We start from the raw sequence: 20,541 nt of genomic DNA, 5'->3' as shown, positions 1-20,541 counted from the left end.
TACCAAACCAATCCTGGATGATTAAGAAAGTGAACCTCAACCCAGTATTGAACAGCAGGGTTTAACATGTCCGGTAATTACCCTTTATATGAGGCTGAGATAATTACGTTTGTCACTCACTCATATTCTTATATCACCTCCCTATAAAGAGCAATGTTGCAGTCACATTTGACACACTATCATTGTGTGTGCACACAGGATGAAAGCGAGTGACATGCTGCCCACCTTTACCGAGAATAGTAACCACATGGATCCCTGCCATTTGCTCACGGCTGACTAGGTAGCAGGCACTGGAGCTGCCCTCTGGACAATCTGGCCCAGTGATTACTGTTTCTGGACTGAATGTTCATGCTCCCCCCAAATTCATGTGGTGAGCCCTAACTCCAATGCGATGGTACTTTGAGATGGGGCCTTTGGGAGGTGATTTGATTTAGATGAGGTCACAAGAGTGGGGCTCCCATGATGCGATTAGTGTCCTTATAAGAACAGAAAGAGACATCAGAGACCAGAGCTCCCCACCACCACCACCACGTGAAGACACAGCAAGAAGGCAGCCTTCGGCAAGCCAGGAAGCAGGCCCTCACCAGATCCCGAATTCACCAGTGCCTTGATCTCAGACTTCCAGCCTCTAGAACTGCGAGAAGTAAATGCCTGCTGTTTAAGCCACCTAGTCTATGGTATTTTGTTATAGCAGCCCTAGCTGACTAAGACAATCCCCACTGACGGATGAGAAAAGTAGGCACAGAAGGTGTGAAGCACATGCCCAAGTTCAGCAAGTGAAGCCAGCTTCTGAATCGAGAGAGAATGGACTCTCGACCAACAGGCATACAATACCCTTTCTTAAGAAAAGTAATTCTTTCAGACCAACAATATAACCACTTATAAAATAACTTTTGTTCAGTGGATTTGCTGACTTAATATAGCTCACAAATAATAAGAAATTAATCCCTAAACTCTTAGTAGGGATAAAGTTCTAATTGTAAAGGTGCCAACAGGAGCGAGATCTATAGACCAGACTGTCCAATAGACTGATCTGTGATAACGGAAACGTTCTATTATCTGTGCTGTCCGACGCAGTGGCCACTAGCCCAGTGGTTCCCAACCAGGGGCAAACGTGCCCTCCAGGGAGCACTTGGCAATGTCTGGAGACATTTTTGGCTGTGAGAACTGGGTGGGAAGGTGCTACTGACATCTAGGGGGTCAAGGCCAGGGATGCCGCTAAACATCCTATGATGCACAGGACAGCCCCCACCACAAAGAGTCATCTGGTCCCAAACGCCAATAGTGCTGAGGTGGAGAAAATCTGCACTAGCCACATGTGACTACTGAGGATTTCAGATGTGGCTACTGAGGGTTAGGGACTATATTTTTTATTTTACTTAATTTTAGATCATTTAAATTTTAGAATAAAAAACTTGAGACTAAAACTAACAAAACTGGAATTCAAATTTAAACAGCCATGTGTGTCTTGGACAGTACGGCTATTGAGAATGTGGATAAATAGAAAATAAAGGTCTTGTTTCCCAAGTATTTCCATGTAAAGAATTGAGTATCTTCAAGGAAAAGGGAGATTCTGATGCTTAGGACTGGGCAACAGTGTGCATAAATAAAAGCAGAGAAGCGGACGCCCATGAGGCTTTAGGACACATGTCCAGGCACCAAACAGGTCAGCACAAAAGGAAATCAGCAAAGGGAAGCTCCTCCTTCTAGAATCGCAGGAAACTCACTCTTGCAGAGTCTCCACCCCCTTTTCTTTGTACTGCAGTTCTTGCTTCATCTGGGTCAGCTCTCGTTTTAATCTGGAAAGCTAAAGACAAATTACATTTTTTTTTCCAAAGAAAGAAGCTGTGAAAAATTATGTCTACAGTTGTTAGCATGTCATCTAAGTTTCTGATTAGTGTGCAATTCACTGGATCGTCTATTCTCTCCATTAACTTTCACTGAGTAGGCATATAAAACAGCCATCCTAGAAGAATTGCCTCGCTTAGATACAAAAATCCCAGGTCACTAACATGTTCCTACTCAGGTGGAACTAGCAACTATTTTCTTTTTCAAGGTGCTGATTTACACATTACAGTTATGTGCCGCGTAACGACGTTTCAGTCAACGACAGACCACATATATGATGGTGGTCCCATAAGGTTAGTACCCTGTAGCCTAGGTGTGTAGGTTATACCATCTAGGTTTGTGTAGGTCCACTCTGTGATGTTTGCACAATGACGAAATCATCTGATGCATTTCTCAGAACGTGTCCCGTCATTAAGCAACACATGACTGTACAATTAGCAAACTCTGTAACACTGTTTTCATCTTCCCTCCTACTTACCACTCATAGATCCTACATGTGAAGCACTGTTGTTAAAATAGTCTGGAGTGCTTATTTAAACAGTTTGGGACCTGCTCCAGGTCTGTGTTAAAACTCAGGGGGTGGGCCTAGGAGTTTACACTTTTAACCAACTGCCCAGGTGTTTTTCTTAGGTGTAGAATGTGAGAACCACTGCACTAAAAGGTACACTCTGGTTGAGGTAATGAGACATCAGAACAGGAAGCTTCATTTCCAAGATGTCTCCTATGCTTTGTTGCAAATGCAACAAGACTGTTCCCCTTTCCAGACAACCAAGACAAGGGACTCAAGGGGTGAAACAAGGTGGCACAGAAAGAATTCTGGCATCACGGGGGAAGGAGCATCAGAACCTTCTGGTTAAATGCCATTGCAAGAAAGATTTCTCTAGGAATACAGCAACCAGGGGAGTTCAGCAGATGCTAAAGCTGCTGAGGGTCAAGGCCGGCATCCTGCTAATATAGGGAAGCAGCCATTGAGATCAGGCCCTGATGTGACCAGATCTTTCCAAATGGGGGGTGAGTCTAGCCCGAGGAAATACAAAGAGGGATACAGGCGATTTTTTGTTAGACGGACTGAGGTTTTCAAATGAAACTTATTCCCTCCTATTGGAAAACATGGAGAGTAAAACCAAATGTAATAATAATCCATGAAACAAAAAATCTTACTAAAATGAGAGTGTTAGACACACTGACCACCATAAAATGAACCACGATAAGTGATGTTACATAAAAATACATGGGGGGCTTCTAGTTGTAAAAACACTCATTTTACTCACCCTATCCCGACGACTTGCTATTTCTGCTTTAATTTGGTGTGGATCATACTTTGTATTTGTTGAATATCCAGAGAAGGCTAAACAGAAGGAAAACATTTTATTTTATAATAGATCCTTTAAAATAAATAAATAAATACACATAGATAGGAACTTCTGGTTCACCATATTAAACAATTAATTCTAAGTCTCAGATTTAAAAGTTGGCACTGGCTCTTAAACAATTAACATTTTAGAGACACAGCATCACTCTTATAAAGAGCCAATACCTGTGAAGAAGACATGAAGAGCTGTTCATGTGTGCTAAGCACAGTTAGCCAACTTCTGTCTGCAGAGAGCTGAAAACCTTTCCCGGTGTTTCCACAGCTGGAGCAGCTAGTAGCCATTTCTAATTTCTATCACCCTGTTCACCCCTCTGCATTGCTTTTTCTTGACGCTTCTGTCTCTTTCTCTCAGGCTTCTGAAGCCATCAGCTCTTGTGCTGCAGTGACCTAGTTTCTATCTCTTCCTAAGCTGGTAGTGTGCTCCTTTGTCTCCATCTGTGAGTCACCTCGCACTGGTATAATCTGCCTCCCGGTCATTGTCATTAACTTCACCTGCTCAGAGGACCCATCTGCAGGGTCAGCATCCTTTCTTTTACTCCTTTGCTCTGGTTACTGAAGGCCGACTTCAGGTAACTTAGGTGCCAACACCAAGAAACCAGTTCAAAATCATTACCTAACTTTATATTGGAAAGGACGGCTCAAAGCCATCAAGTGGCTTAAACAGCAAGATTATTTAATAGCCTCAACTAGAACCACATCCAATGTTAATTTGAGCAGTTCACATATCTCCTTTTTTAAAAAACAGTTTTATGGAAAATCTATTTAAGCCTCCATCAGTCAGAATTCCAAACCACTAGAATCTACCGGAAACAATATCTGGAGGAGCTGTTTGCCAACTTTATCTCAAATGTTCTTATATTTAGAATCATAATCTCTCAAAGACAGATTATGTCTATATTAAAATAGAATTCTTTCTTAGACGAAGAATGTCTATTTCCAAATCTTACACCTTCCATCTTGTCTGACTCTTTGGTTTCATTTAAGATCAATAACGAAAGCAACACCTCAAACAATGCCCTTAAGAGGCAGAAATCATTTCGATAAAATCTCCATGTTAAACTCCTGGGACTTACAAGTTTCTCACATCTGAGCTTAATGGGCTTCCACTTGAGACCCAGATAATATGCAAAAGAGCCTAGGGCTTGCTGGCTCCCTTACAGCTGAGGAAGACAATGCCAACAGTTATCACCTGGGATCTTTCCCACTGGGGTAGAAGGTAACCCCACCACCACAGTCCAGGGAAGTAAACTGCAATGTTAAACATCAGTAATAGCGATCCAAAACTGTTGCCACAAAATCTGTCTGTACAATTTCACAGGGAAAATTAGCAGAGAGACTTGAAATGAACATGGGAGGTGCAGCAGGTAGAGTTGGACAAATATACAGCAACGTGCCCCCCAGTTCTCCTTCCTAACTAACAGAACCCTGAGGTCATCGGGTGTCCACCTCTCCCCCAGGAGACTCAGCACGTACGCAGTCCTGGAGGGTGTCTTATAAACCACGCCATCACTGAACCACCGAATTCACCAATGGGAAGCCCACCCGACCTGGGAGGACTGTTATGTGACAATGGGTTTCCTTACTGTCCAGGCCCGTGGGAGTGAGTCTTTTCTGCAGTTGAAACTATCCTAAATGATAGAACAGGTTTTCCTTATGCTGATACTGTTCATGTTACCTCTGCTATGGTCTCTACAGTGATACAACTCCAAGACTGGGATGAGGGAAAAGGTAACTCAAGTACCTAAGACAGCAAATACATTTTATCTTCAAATGCTCAGGAGAGCTGTGGAGGCAGAACTTTTAATAATATAATTCAACTTACACAACTTCTCAAATCCTTATGTCTGCCAATAAGTCTAATAGAACCCATTTCTGGACTCTAAGGAATAGCTCAGGACTCCAGACTCCATTTTTAACAGCATGTGCTCTACAACATTTAGAAAAAGAAATATCTTCCCCTGTTAAGACATGTCTCCAATATCAAGGTTTACAATAAATACCAGCCTTCCACCTCCGAAGCCTTCTCTCCTGAAGAGCTGAGTGGGCAGAGCTGTTAGGCAGCTTAACGAGTCTGCTCAGGCAAACACTACTGCTCTGGGGGACGTAATAATAAGGATTTACTTTAGCTGGACCACAACAATGTAAATTATTATACCTTACTATTATAGGCTGCCTCTCTCATTTATTTCATCTATTCTCGTAAAATCTTTGTGAGACGATGATGGCATTTCCCTATTCGATAGATTAAAGACTGAGTTTGCAGTCACTTGATCTATACTAGGCCATCAGTCATAGAGGGAGCTGTGTCTAGAACGTGGGCTCCTGTGGGTCAGCTGCCCAACACTGTTTAATCAGATTAGCTTTTCCAATGTAAGAAGGAATGGCCCTCCGGCGCCCAAATGCCCATTGCCCAATATGTGAGCTTGACTTGTGTATTTAGTGCTCAAGACGCTGCAGAGCCCAGTACTTATCTTGGATTCCAATTTGACAGGTTATTGAAAGGGGGAAACGTGTATGTCCGTGTGTCTGTCTGTCTTGGTCTCTCTCTTACACACAGGCCTCCTCTGTACCGTGAGAACCTAAGATCACCCCAGGGGGATGATAGATTTTAGAAGAGCAGTAGTCCTTCTCCAAAGACGTCCTCCAGGCAGACCGTTCCTTAGGACCAGGTGTGCACCTCCAGGCATCAGCACTGTGGGAGCTGCTCACGGGAGTCAAGGACGACTCTGGCAGAAAGGACGGCAAGCCCTGACAGTTTCCATGCTAACAGGTACTAATTACCAGAGCAGTGACAAAAGCACACACGCACATAGCCGAGGCCAACAAAGGAGGGCATGACTGTTTTTAAAGGCCTGGTAAGTAAAGCACCAAAAGATCCAGCTCACCAAGGGATGGCCTACAGAAGTAATGCAAGAAGCCACCAAATCCAAACCAAGGACTCTCTCTAGGGTGGACGCGGAAATTCTCTCTCAGTAGACGTGTGCTCTGCTCCAACCTCCAAGACTGAGTCCTGCCAACTAACACCTGTGAAAAATGCTGCGCGATCCGTTTTTCTCCTGCCTGCTCCAACATGCTTACATGAAGGAAAACAAAAGGCTGAAAGAGCAGACTGTGGCCCTTATCCTAACCTAGATAGTAGACAGAAATCCTTTAAGAGAGAACCAATGGAAGATAGTCTTCGTGGAATGGGCTTGGAGCCTCAGAAAGAATGATGACTGATAAGGTCAAGCTTCACCACCACCTACCCCAGGAATTCAGGGTGGGTCAGCACTTTCTCACCGGAGATAAGGTCGACTCTTTCCCAAGCACCCAGAGACTTCTGATGTAGACGTCTGGTAGCTCCTAGGAGCCAGGGTAATAAAAGTCACATTCCTGCTGCTAGAAGAGACGGTCACAGTCAATCCAGACTAGTGGATCTCAACTCTGGGAATTACTTGGGGAACTTAAAAAAAAAAGTCTGATCCCACTCAAGGCCAATTAAATCAAAATCTCTTGGTGTGGGGCCCAGGCAGTAGTAGTTTTTAAAAGCCCTTTATCAGATTCTTTTTATTTTTTAAACTTTTTTGCTGAGGAAGATTCACCCTGAGCTAACATCTGTGCCAATCTTGCTCTATTTTTTGGTATGTGGGCCGCCAGCACAGCATGGCGGCTAACAGAGCAGTGTAGGTCTGTGCCTGGGAATCAAACCCGGGCCACCAAAGCAGAGCATGCTGAACTTAACCACTAGGCCACTGGGGCTGGCCCCCTTTATGAGATTCTTACCAGCAGCCAGGTTAAAACTACTGGTGTAGACCAGGCATTGGGAAACTTTTTCTGCAAAGGGCCAGATAATAAATAGTTTTGCCTTGGGGGCTACACAGTCTCTGTCTCACACTCCTCAACTCTGCCATTAGAACTGCTACAGACAACAGGTAAGTGATTGGAAGTGGCTGTGTTCCTATAAAATTCTATTTACAAACACGCAGAGCAGACAAGATTTAGCCCATGGGCTGTGGATGTGTTCCAATAAAACTTTATTTACAAACACCCAGAGGGGACAGAATTTAGCCCATGGGCCATACATAATTTGCTGACCTGTGGTTCAGACTATAATTTACCCCATGCAAGAATTCCTTCCAAAAGATCCTGCAGGGGCTGGCCCCGTGGCACAGTGGTTAAGTTCGCACGTTCCACTTCTCGGCAGCCTAGGGTTTGCCGGTTTGGATCCCAGGTGTGGACATGGCACCACTTGGCAAGCCATGCTGTGGTAGGCTTCCCATATATAAAGTAGAGGAAGATGGACATGGATGTTAGCTCAGGGCCAGTCTTCCTCAGCAAAAAGAGGATTGGCAGCAGATGTTAGCTCAGGGCTAATCTTCCTCAAAAAAAAAAAAATCCTGCAAATGGTCATATACTTCATCTGAACACATCTGGAGGCTAGAGTTTCTCAGGTAGAATGAAAGAGTAACTCCAAAAAAAAGTTTCTGAAATAACGAATGCGTTTAGTGTTAAAAGGAAGGCAAATAGAAGAACATATTAGGATGAGAAAAGTAGGAGAAAATTCTACAAAATGGAACTGTAGAAAAAGTACCAGGTGTCTTACGGAGACAGAGTCCGTTGTAAAGCCGTCCCATCCCAGCTTTCCACAAAGCACAGAACAGGGCTGGGTCTCAGGCAGCTACCTCACAAGCTCACACAAATAAAGCTGGGGTCTTAGTTTCATGGAAATATGTGGGCTCAAATTCAGCAAAGCCTCTGAGTTTGCTTTGGTCAGGGACAAAAAAGGTCAAGGCTTAGATATTCTTAGATATCAGGGGGCCCAATATTGGCACAACACCTTTCCTCTCCAGTGAACAGAGTTTTATTGTGGTGATTTCCATCACTCGGGAAATCTGTGAGGTGTATGGGTGAGATGCAGTTCTTTCCGAAAAGAGAGGAGGAGGGAACACTTCCCAGTTCATTCTGTGAGGCCAGGAGTGTCCGGATACTGAAATCAGAGAAAGACATTACAAGAAAAGAAAACTCCTGAGATAAGAAACCAGCCTCTAAAAATTAGCACTGAGTTGACCTATTGCATTCTGATGGACAGTTAAAAAAACAAAAACCAAAAAGATCTAGTACACACCAGTAACTGAAGAACAAGAGATAAGACAACCTGGAAACAATATACCACTATACTCGAGTCCCTACACTCTCACAGGGCACGTGGTGATGGAACTACCTTAAATTCCTGTCACAGAGGGGAAATGCCACCTCTCTCTTCTCCACAGCTTGTATGGCTTAGTCACCTTCTACGGCAGCTACAATAAAAAAGACACATGGCCCCTTGGCCTTAACTCCATTGGGACTTGCAACACAGAATAAAGCTTGGACCACTTCTTTAATCTTCAAAGCTGGGTCACCAGAGCCAAATACCTGGCCACATGCAGTCTTGTCACAAGCAAGTCTTTCCATGTTTCAACTAGACTTATGTTTTTATAAAATAAAACCTAGCAGTAGCAACTGCATACCTTCTCCCCGGGCTCACTGGCACCCAGGACAGCCGTGGCTGTGTGCACCCACAGTGGGTTGTTAAGTGTGACAACTCTGTAGGGAAGGGACGGGCTCAAGCAGTGGCTGACGGGGTCAGTAACAAAATGCTTTTGCTTCTGAGACTGGATCTGGTTCCTTCAATCCCTGAGCATCTGCTGAGTACTAAGGAAAGGGGAGCCCACTTCTGGCAGCGTCCAAAACTAAGAGGGATTCCTCTTGAGAAGATCAGCGTGCATCCATCTAACTTGAGGCACAGAAAGAGATTCCCCTGATTCCCTGGGTCACACTGAGTTCCTCTGCCTTCAGTGTTACTGCCCAAGAGAGGGCACGAAGAGACAGGTGCTTGACACGTGTGAAGGCTCCTGAAGCTTTGCAGCTAGGATCGAGGAAACCGCCATGTGGATCTCCCACAGGTCACCCCAGACAAGCACTACTAACGGCAGAGGTGCCCAGTGAAGCCCTTTCTCACACTGACACACGTGAGACACAAGATTGTTTCATGTCACCACTTGAAATTTGCTTGTTTATTTTCTACCCACTCCTCTTGAATGTAAGCTCCATGAGGGCAGGTACCTTTTCTTTCTTACTCTCCACCCTATCACAGTGCCTAGACACAAGGCAGGCACTTGATAAATATTTGCTAAAGGAGTGGGTACCAGATGACCATCCGACTACAGTGCAGAATACTGATTACCTATGTGATTAGAAATTTTATGAAGCTGTCTTGCCCAAGTTAAGTACAGCATTTGCAGACAACCTAGCAGAGAGATGGCTTTTAAAGTCACATGTGTTAACCGTAGAAGGCAATCAACTCACAGCTGGCATACGAGCGGCTATCGTCCTCACACATTTTGTGCAACTGCTGGTACTCCTCCTGAGCCAGCTCGAACCGCTGCTGCTTAATCTGGTAGATCTCTTTCTTGGCATTGAGAGCCTCCTGGGCTACAATTAAATATTCCTTCAGCATCCGCTCCTGCTCTCGCCTCCACTGTTCTCTGGGATCCTCAATCTGGGTAAGCTCTGAAATTAAAAGGGTAAAATGTAAATGATTTAAAAGTACAATCTTTAGGTTGACCAAGAGTCATGCAATTATGTGACTAATTGATATGAAAATTAATTAATCACCAGGATGCACACTATGGAAGCATCTACATCATGAACCTTCCTAAAGTGTGGAACATCTATTTTTATATCCACAGCTAAAATGAGGAGGAAACTCTATAAGATACGAAATAGTTCATTGGAAGGAGGAAGACAATACCAGACAACTTTTCGCACTGTAAATAAACGTTGGCAGAGATAAACCCGAATGAGCTCGTCACTGTCAAACTAACAGGTATTTCCAAGCTTCTTCTCAGTGACTTCTTTAATTCGGGGTGCAATCAGCTCTGCTGTCGCTCTGACAGGCTTGCCCCCCTTCTCCTTTCCCCTCCACACCGGACTGTGCAGTCTTTTTGCATCCTTTGTGGACTTCCTTGCCTCCTCCCACCATAAATCCCTGCATTTTCCACTCTGCCTTTCTCACCCTACAAGCTCTGGTAAGGGCTCATGCCTACCTCTGGTTCCAACCTCTCTCCTGAGCTCCCATCTTTTCTTTCCAGCTGCCTCCCAGACACAGTTCCACCTGGACAGACCCAAAGTAACTCTGAGTCATCCGTGCACAGCACAACTCCTTCTCACACAGCACCCTTTCACTACCAAAACCGGAACCAAACCAACCATGACACAACAACAAACGCCTTCCCTCTCCGAGTGAGCAGCATCATCCAGATCTACCCACTTAGCCAACTGAGCAATCCAACCTGGGGCTCATCCCCCGAGAACTCCTGCTCTTCCTCCTCACCCAGAATATTCTGTGGGTCATCAAGAATGGGTGATCCCTGCCCCTAGATATAATACTGACTGACAACATATCCGTCTCTCCATCTCCCTTAGTTCAATCAGACCCTCATGATCTCTCGCCAAGAACATCCAGGCTTCCTCTCTCACCCCACCAAAAGCCATCCTCGGCACACTCACCAAAGTTACCTTCCTAACTCTGCTTGCAATTCTTTAACACATGAACTTCTTTTAAAGCACAGAGTCCCATCTCCTCCACGTGATACACGAGTCCTGAAACTAACTTGCCAGCTTCATTTCGAGTTTCTGTCCTTTTCCCCATAAACATCCTCTAAACAGACTGAATTTTTCCAAAGTCCTCATCTGTGGAAACACTCATCTGTGCCTTTGCTTATGCTGCTTCTTTCCTCTTCTGCCCTCCAGGAAACCTTACCATCTTCCAACTCCCTTTGCAAAGGCACCTCTTTTTTGAAGCCTTCTCTGCCCCTTCAAGCACCCACGTCTCCATTCAACGGCTAGGACTGCTGTTCTGACCACTTACAACTTGGCACATAAAATTGTTTTTGAATTTGTTTCCCACCTAAACTATGAGCCCCTAGAAGGCAGGTACACAGCCTCAGTCATCTTTATATTCTCAGGACCTTTCATTAGTCTGGAATTCAGAAGGCAATCAATAATTGTTGACTGCAGGGTCACTGAACGAGGAACGGAAGGGGCAGTCTGCTCCACAGACAGAGGACTACGGTCCCCAAATCAGGTCCTTAGATTGAGGGGGCAGAGCAAGCAAAGGGGAAAGACATCCAGACTTGGGAAAGGCGACCCTCCTTCATTACAACAAATCTCCTAGTGGAGATCTCAACGGAAGTGCCACCCTAAATGAAGTAAAAATTGGAAAGCAGAGCCCCTGTTCCAAACTTAGAGACCCCAGGCTATGGCGGCTCCTATATTATAACGATGACATACTGGTAAATATATGCAGGCTGCTGGCAGCCAAAACAAAATAAGCGAGAGTTCATAGGAAGGAAATGCTCATAAAATTCCCCTACACAAATCCTAAAAAAATATGCAAAATTATTCTTTTAAAGTGTGCTTGAACAGCACTGTTACAACAGCCAAAAGGTGGAAACAACCTGAATTCCATCAACTGATGCATGGAGAAATAAAATGTGGTCTACCCATACAATGGAATGGTATCCAGCCATAAAAGAAATAAAGTATTGATACACGTGACAACACGGATGGACCTCGAAGACCTCATGCTGAGTGAAAAAAGTCAGACACAGAAGGTCACATATTGAATGATTCCATTCAGATGAAACGTGCAGAAGAGGCTAGTCCAGAGAGACAGAAAGGAGATTCATGGTTGCCCAGAGGCTGAGGGACTGGAGGGGAATGAGGAGTGACTGCTATTGGGTTCGGGGTTTTACCTTGGGGTGGTGAAACATTCTGGAACTAGACAGAGGTGGTAGTTGTACAACACTGTGAATGCACCAAATGCCACTGAACCGTACACTTTAAAATGGTTAGTTTTATGTTCTGTGCATTTCACCTCAAAATGGTTAAAAAGATAAATTTTAGTCATGCTCACTTTCCCAGACACACATGAAAGAGTGCTTGCTAGGATGTTTCAATTACCTTCTCCTTTTCAAAGCCCCTCCTGCCGACATCCCCTGCCCCCTGCACACTGCCACCCCAGGGCCCCTCCTAGAAAGCCTCACAGGGCCTGAAAAGCTCCCACAGGGAAAGGAAACCAAACACACCAACCACGCTCAGTCCCGCCCGAGCCCGGGTGCGCGTCTGGGGCCCGCGGCCATGCACGTGCTGTGGGCACCCCGGGCAGCGCACTGGAGGCTCTCAGGGACTTCGAAGGCACTCGAACCAGGGGCCTTCTGGTCCCTCACGCCACTGTTGACCTGCATGGGTCCAAGTGACCATTTGACGACTCAGATTATGTGCCTTTAAAGCATGCAACCAAGAATTGGGTTCTCGGGAACAAGTTTTCTGGAATGGGGTCTGTGGCCCATGTACAAATTATTACCATAACCTTTCTTCTTCCCGCAAAAAAAAAAAAAAAAAAGAGTTGGGTTCTCTGAAGGTCTCAGAGGAAGGGGGTGGCAAGACCCTGGAGCTGATGTCTTCACCCACATCCCCACGGTGCTGGGTTATTCCAGTTATACTCAAGTGGCCAGAAGAAAGTCCTTGGTGATTACTCAGTTTTAGGGTTCATGGCCACATCTCAGTTCATCACGGAGTGTCATGACGAATCCTTGAGGGTGGAGACTGGGTCTCACTTTCCCATGTCCCCAGAGCCTAAAGAGTGGTCAGCACAGAGAGGCACTCTATAACACTTGCCATGCCTCGGCAGGCAGGCGAGTAAGGAACCCCCACAGCAAAGGGGGCACGGAGGGACGAGCAAGTTGGGTTTACAAGAGAGATGAGCCAGAATAGGTCCTGGGCCTCGGCGGCAGGCAGGCAAACTTTCCAGAAAGGTTGTGTAGCACAGAGGCCGATGCAGGTCAGAAATACCACCTGGGCCCAGGTAGGCGAGAGCGTGGTGAGGAAGCCGCGGTGCACGTGTGCCCAGGCCCACAGCACGCACCTGGTGGGTGGCCCGCCAGCCGCTGCGAAGGCGAGCCCAGATGGCCAGACACCCCAAACCCACAAAAACAAGAGGCATCATGTCAGCCAGGCCACGGGGAGGGCTGCCCTCAGCTAGAGCCTCGCTAAGCACCACGCACTATCCAGTGGGTGGTGGCTCCACCCAGAAGCCCTCTTGACACTTGGCTCACTGCCAGGGAGGGCAACGGGGCCAGAGCAGTACTTACCCCCACCGCCCAATCTTTGGGTGAGTGTGAGGCTGAGTGCCACGTCTCAGAAACCCCACTGTCCTGGGACTGACATAGGAAGCCTTGCCATTCAGGTTTCTGAACCTTGAACTCGGAGGCCAGCCAGCAAGTGACAATGCAGGAATCAGCCCTAAAGACACCAACCTGGGTGGATCGCACTAAGGGGCCCTAAGGAGTAAGGAAAGAGCTGTGAAGTCACTCACGTGGTGGGCATCGTGCATCTTCAGGCCCTCCCAGCCTCCCCACACCTAATAAATGGAAAGATGGAAAGCATGCTAAGGGGAAGCCACACTCATGCCCCCAATAGTAAAAAATGACAATGACAGAAACACTGAGGGCAGTTGGGGTATAAATGAGAGCGAGAGACTAAGTGTGAATCTGAGAAAGAAATAGATCCCCAGCTGGTACCTGATCGAGGAAGACTGATGAAGAGGCAGAAAGCCAAGAGTGAGGGGTGGAGAACAGATCTAGAACACAACGGAGCCTGTTGAGCCTGGGTGTGTCAACCTTGGCACCATCGACATTTGGGGTGGGCTCATTCTTTGCTATGGGGCGGTCCAGTGCACTGCAGGAAGTCTAGCAGCATCCCTTGTCTCCACCCACTAGATGCCAGTAGCACCCCCCAGGTGTGATAATCGAAAATGCCTCCAGACATTACCAACTGTTCCTGGGAGGCAAAACCAGCCCCGGCGAGAACCACTGCTCAAAACCATTCTATAAAGAAGGCTGGCATGGCCGAGGACCCATTATTTTAGCTGTAGTCTTTACACCATTTTTTCCCTTCACAAAGAAGGTTTGGTGTATTCAAGTTAAAATTAAACATATAAGACCAAAATGAAGTTAAGGTAACCACTTGGGCATTTATTGTTTCAAGAAGCTGTAAGTTCCACTTTGCAATAAACCACCTTCTCATTACGAAAGATATTTCTATTTCCAGACTGCCTGGGAAATGTATTTCTTCTATTAGATATGAAAACCCTCCATTAAACATATTCCATGCAGTCCTGAGCAACAGCCAAGCAAGGCAGCTACGTAACTGCTTCACTGTTTAAAGAACTCAGCTAATGAAAACTGAAGATCACATTGATAAAATCCCAGTTAATGCTGTGTTCAACAGGAACAATTGTTTCGCTCTATAAAGAGTTTTGAGCATCTTTGAGATCAACATGAAAACTCATTCACATATAACTCAAATGTGGCACTCTACTTACTATTTATGTGGTCCATGTAATAAATTCCAATTTGTTTATCATATACAGTTTCCCATCCTAAAGGGAGTTCGTCCCCAACACAATCGGCAAAGGTCAATGGCTTTGTTATCCTGAAAAATAAAATTATGAAAGAAATTTGAAAGGTCAATTTCATACAAGTTTGCTGAATTGACTCTAGAGTTAGGTATTAATACAAAATTATATATTATCTAACTGACTGCTTTGGCTCCAACCATTCGGTTGGAAAATTAATTCACTGGCTTTGCCTAAATAACACTCAGTAACAATTATCAGTACACTCACAGTTAAAAGCATTACTATCTCGAACTGCAACTTGAAACACCAGCGACAAGCGATATTGACAATTACAAAACAGGTAAAACCAGCATCTTCTTCTAAGCAGTATGTTTAATGAGGTGATGACAATGGAATGTGGCTCTTCCACAACAAAAGGAGAGCACTATGTTTCGTTCTCATTCCCTGACAAATGTTCCCCCCTCACAACTTTCAGTTTCCATACATTACAGCTTAAATCTACCTAAAATGTATTTCTAAGTTTCATCTAGCAGTGGTCATACATTAAGGAGTGAAACAGGAACCACTGACCAAACGCAAAAAGCCAAACAAGCATAGTAACACCACAAGGAGAGGCCTACTACATACTGCCTACATTCCTTATACAGTAGGAATCAGAAACTGCAAAGGGTCCTTTTGGTTTTCAGGAGAAAAACGACAAACGCACATTGTCTACAGACCTCTCTCCTTGAAGCACATCTGATTAAGGAAACCTTGGCTTGACACAGATAGATAAAGGGAATGGTTTCCAGATGGGCTTCTTTAAGTAGAACTCCCCCCTTCCCCGACGATCACGCTGATTGACAAGACAGCTGTTGTATAAAACAGGCCACACCTATAATTGTCTGAGTCTGGGCAGCCATCTATTCGGTTGTCTCTATAAATGCACACTGACTGGTATGCATGGGAATCCAATAACCTAAATTTCACTAACTCAATCCTCCCACATCTTCTGTTCAAGTCCCTGGCCCCAGGAAAGTGAGACACCACAGCCAGAGCTAAACCCTACAAGACCAGTATGAATTTGAACATGTTCTTTTCCCAAACTGGTTCGACAACAAGGCTCTGTCTCTCCCAGTAGCATTTAGAAATTAACAAACACTATCAGAACGGCACTGATTGTGTTCATCTTCATCTTAAACATATGGTTTTAAGGAGTTAGAGTCAGTTTTAAAACAGAAATATACAGAAGGGAAAATATGCCATGGACACCCTCCCAGATACGATGTACTCAAAAACCCACAACACGACAAGATGAGCCTATCGCAGGCCATCTGTCCCATCCCGAAACACCAACATCCACAGCACAATTCCTTTACAGGTTGGGAATGTGTGATGGTGGCATGGTTCCAAGTCGAGCAGGTAATGGCAGGGTGTTGTGCATGATTCAAGACCTGAATGGGAACAAACCACCAGGAAAACAAAGCTACTTTAAGATAAATCGAGTCCGGAGCACATCTCTGCTATCCTAGATTCCTAGAGAAAAATGCCCAAGCACAGGCTCATTCTAAGCACGTTTACATATATGATCCCACTGAATCAACAAATATAGGTGGGAAACCTGACCTTACAGCACTGCTGAGCCCAATTCACTTACTGTACAATTCAGAACTGTTATAAAACTATTGTAAGTTCGTACTTTTCAGTTTTCTATCCAATAAACAATGTAGGTAATCATAATAACACTTCCACACTCCTTGTTCCAAAACTAAACAAACTGATAGGTCTATCCTTTTGGTGAATTTTCTTTCGGAATCCATGTCTCTGACTCCACTTCCTTTCTAAACAGAGCATGGAGTTTGCATGACCATCCAAGGAATGAGAACCTAGAAGCAAGCCAATGAGGAGTCACGCCTCTCGGAGTCCAGCTCATTAGCAAGAGCAAGGTCTTTGCACCCACAGAGAAGTTACCGAATCCTTGCTGTTAGTCTCCTCAGTCCACAGGGCCACACTTTTAGCCCATTTACTCACTTGACAGTAGTGCGAACAGGCTCAACGATGATATTTTCCAATTCTCAAAAGACAGAAGTGGTAAACTAGAAGGCAAGGACAGGGATCCCTTGTGCAGGGAGAATGCAGCAAAGGCAGCAGCTGACAGCAGGGAGAAGCACACAAACTCACTCAGTAGATTCATCCATTACACTGTGAAACACACTCATGTGCAGTGGGACACCCATGGCAGCCAGCTTCTAAGATGGCTCCCAATGCCTCCTCTTCCTGGTGTTTCCATCCTCGTGGAGTCCCCTCCCATACTAAACAGGGCTGAGCTGTGCAACCAACAGGATAGCGTGGAAATGAGGGTGTACGGCCTCTGAGGTAAAGTCATAAAAGACACTGTGCTTCCACCTTGTTCTCTTGGATTGCTGGCTCTAGGGGAAACCAGCAGCCATGTTGCGAGGTCACTCAAGAAGCCCAATGGAGAGACCCACATAGAGAAGAACTGAGGACTCCTGCCAACAGCCAGCACCAACCTGCCAGCCATGAGTGAACCACCTTGGAAATGGGTCCACCAGCCCCAGTCAAGCCCTCAGATGACTGCAGCCCCAGCCAACATCTTGACCACACCACCTCATGAGACCCCAAACAAGGGTCACCCAGATAAACGTCTCCTAAACTCCTGCACCACAGAAATAATGTAACATAATGCTCACTGACATTTGAAGCCACCAAATTTCAGGGTAATCCGTGACACAGCAACAGATAACTAATAAAATACATAAGCCCTGACATCCTTTCCCAGTCTATCAGATGCCATAGGAGACATTTGTGGTGATGATCCAGGTTGTCCTCTATTAGGAGACAGTGAAATGCACAGAAAGTTTTTTCGTCCTATTCAAGAACATTAAAATAAACATCTACACTGCTATTTTGATTCATCCATCTATCTATCAGGACGACAGACCCTCCTGACTTCCAGACAGTTGCAACTTCATTATATACAGACAAATTTTGGCATGATTTTCAATAATAGCACTGAGAATGTCTAAATTTATTGTCCTAATTATCATTCCAAAATATTTATGGGACAGACTTCGTGGTTTTCTGTTGCACAGCACACGCCAACACTAATATTCAAAACTGTACTAATATCAAAATGGTGTTTTTCTCCCAAGAAAGGTGTTAGTGGGTAACATTACTTCAGTAATGAGTAAATCACTTCAAATGAGTTATTCAGTTTCAGAATCTATTTGGTCACATTGCGACAATGAGGAGAGCTGAATAAATCTTGGCTCCCGTTTCACTGTCAGTAGGGTAATGTCTGGGCATCTGGAGTCTAGAATAGTGGAGTGCTTCTGGTGCTGGCTTTTCAGCAAGGAGTGCTTTCTGGCTGTTGTTAGCTGAAAAGCATGATTCCTGCATGTCAGGGTGAGGCTGGGAGCCACTCAGGAAAGATGTCAGACTCAGCCAGGGACAACCAGCCCCCTCAGCAACGTGGTGGGTTCATCCAGGACAATCTCGTGACCCTTCATCCTGCCAATGGTCACCCCCCCCCGCCAAACTGGCTGGAGACACTGCTGTCCAATGGCTCTTCCTCAAGTACAGTGGCTCTCTGCAAAAGTACACAGCACTGAGTTTGCCAGGGCCGACCCCTGGATTGGTGTTACAAGTTCTCCCCAAGGCAAGCCCAAGGTGCCATCTTTACCCACAAGTATGCCAGGTTCTTGAGTTCTCATCTCCCCAAAATTTGATGCTAGATTTTTCCCACCAATTCCTTTCCACAGTCACCAGACACAGACTAGGGGACATTTTTGTTTCCATTACAGAAAGTTGAGGGAATACACCTAAATAGGAGAGAAATGTCCATTTGTACCACCACTCAAATACAACCATTATTCCTGTTTTGGTGTGTTTTCCTCCATCTCTTTTTTTTATGTGTTCTTTTTGGGTTTTTTTCTGACATAAACACGATCATACAGTATATATAATTTTCTATCCTGCCTTTTCCACTCAGCTTTGTAACATGTTTACTTATTAATTTATACCTTGAGTCTCTCCCAAAATTACTGGAGATGGCCTACACTATAGCAGAATTATTCCGTCCTTCTGCCCCCCCTTGTTATAAACTATATGTAAACATCACCTGGAACAGCTGAACAGCTTTAGCTCCTTGAGAACAATTACTCTGTCTCCACTGCCTTTGACGTGCAGCACCTGGTCTAGGAATAAATAACTTGCGTTTTCGCAGTTTGCTAAGGGGATTAATATAATTTACCTGAGCACTCTCCTACTATTGATAGGTATATCATTTCCTAATTTCCACTAATAAAAATATTCATGAGAGCTGCTTTGGAAAACTGTTCAGCAATTTCTCAAACAGTTAAACACAGAGTTTCCACGCAACCCAGCAATTCTATGCCTAGGTGTATACTCAAGAGAAATGAAGACATATGTCCACACAAAACAACGTCCATAACCAGCATTATTCACAATAGCCAAAAGGCAGAAACAACTAAGGGCCGTCAACTGATGAATGGATAAATAAAACATGGTCTATCCACACAATGGAATATTATTCAGCCATAAAAAGAGAATGAAGTACTGACACATGCCACAACATGGATGTCACTGTGCTGGGTGAAAAAGGCTAGACACAGAAGACCACATGTTGCGTGGATCCATCTATAAGAAACATCCAGAATAGGCAAACCCATAAAGACAGAAAGTAGATCAGGGGCTGGGGGAAAGGAGAATAGGGAGTGACTGCTAATGGGTATGGGTTTCCTTTGTGGGTGATAAGTGTTCTGGAAGTAGGTAGTGAGGATAGTTGCACAACTTTGTGACTACATTAAAAACTAATAACCTGTACACTTTAAACAGCGAATTTTATATGTGAATTATATCTCAATTAAAAAAAAAAACTATGAAGAAAGGAACATCTCTGCGTATAAAGCTCATGATCTGTATTTAAAATTATTTTCTTCGCAAGATTCCCAGAAGTAAATTTACAAAGTTGAAGGATATGACTTTGTATATATCTATATGCTTGTCCATATCTTAAATTCAGCATAAAAAATTCAGCACACTCCGCTTCAGTGGCCCAGATTCCGTTCCCGGGTACAGAACCACACCACTTGTCTGTCAGTGGCCATACTGTGGCAGCAGCTCACATAAAGAATAAAAAAAAGAGGAAGATTGGTAACAGATGTTAATTCAGGGCGAATCTTCTCTAGGAAAAAAAAAATTCAGACAGTAAAGTATAAAAAATAGGAAATAAAATCACCTATGATCCAGAAGCCCTGGATTCATGTTTTAGCGTATTTTCCTCCCTTCTTTTTCCTATATTTTCCCACAGCTGATATCATACTAGATGTAATTTCACACACTGATTTTTTTCATTTGCTTATTTGCTCATGCCCTTTAAACCCTGTCAGCATCACTTTAGATCATGTTGAACTCTTCCATCATGTGCAGTAAACCATAACTTATTTACCAGGCACCTTAAGTCATCTATTTAGGTAGTCCCAATTTTCTGCTGTTTATTGTAAATAATGGATGTGAGCTTACAGTAACAGCTTGATATATACTGCAAAGTGCTTTACCAGCAGCACACACTCCTACCAGTGAGCTGAGAGATAGTCTTTTTCATCACCGTCTGGGGATACCTTTAACGCATTTGTGCAAGGGCTGAGAATAAATCTGTGCGGCACAAGCATGCTTGACTTTCAAGGAACAGGTCGGTAGGGGAGTATAGCACAAGCTTAATAGCATTTTCAGAATGCAGGAGAGTTGGGGAAACATGGTAAGCAACGAACTGAGAAGCAGGGTCCTAGCTGTTCCCACGCTTCAAGCATGCCCTAATATTGGACCTTAGGGACCAGCTCTCACTAGTCTCCTCACT

At 44.6% G+C, this 20,541-nt stretch overlaps 1 protein-coding gene across 2 annotated transcripts in view; it reads right to left on the bottom strand.

The window, feature by feature from the left end:
- The window catches only part of WWC3 (WWC family member 3), a 118,193-nt gene that overhangs the window by 58,523 nt on the left and 39,129 nt on the right, over positions 1 to 20,541 (bottom strand). For both annotated transcript variants that reach the window (XM_044768154.2, XM_070502176.1), the window contains exons 2-5: positions 14,628 to 14,737; positions 9,548 to 9,751; positions 3,120 to 3,196; positions 1,728 to 1,807 (exon numbers count right to left, since the gene is read on the bottom strand). In XM_044768154.2, coding sequence (XP_044624089.2) covers positions 1,728 to 1,807; positions 3,120 to 3,196; positions 9,548 to 9,751; positions 14,628 to 14,737 — 471 coding nt within the window. The remainder of the gene's footprint in view (positions 1 to 1,727; positions 1,808 to 3,119; positions 3,197 to 9,547; positions 9,752 to 14,627; positions 14,738 to 20,541) is intronic.

The sequence above is a fragment of the Equus asinus genome, chromosome X, assembly GCF_041296235.1.
Source record: "Equus asinus isolate D_3611 breed Donkey chromosome X, EquAss-T2T_v2, whole genome shotgun sequence".
Lineage (NCBI taxonomy): Eukaryota > Metazoa > Chordata > Mammalia > Perissodactyla > Equidae > Equus > Equus asinus.
Note: the sequence above shows the minus strand (reverse complement) of the source record. Positions and strands in the feature narration are given on the sequence as shown.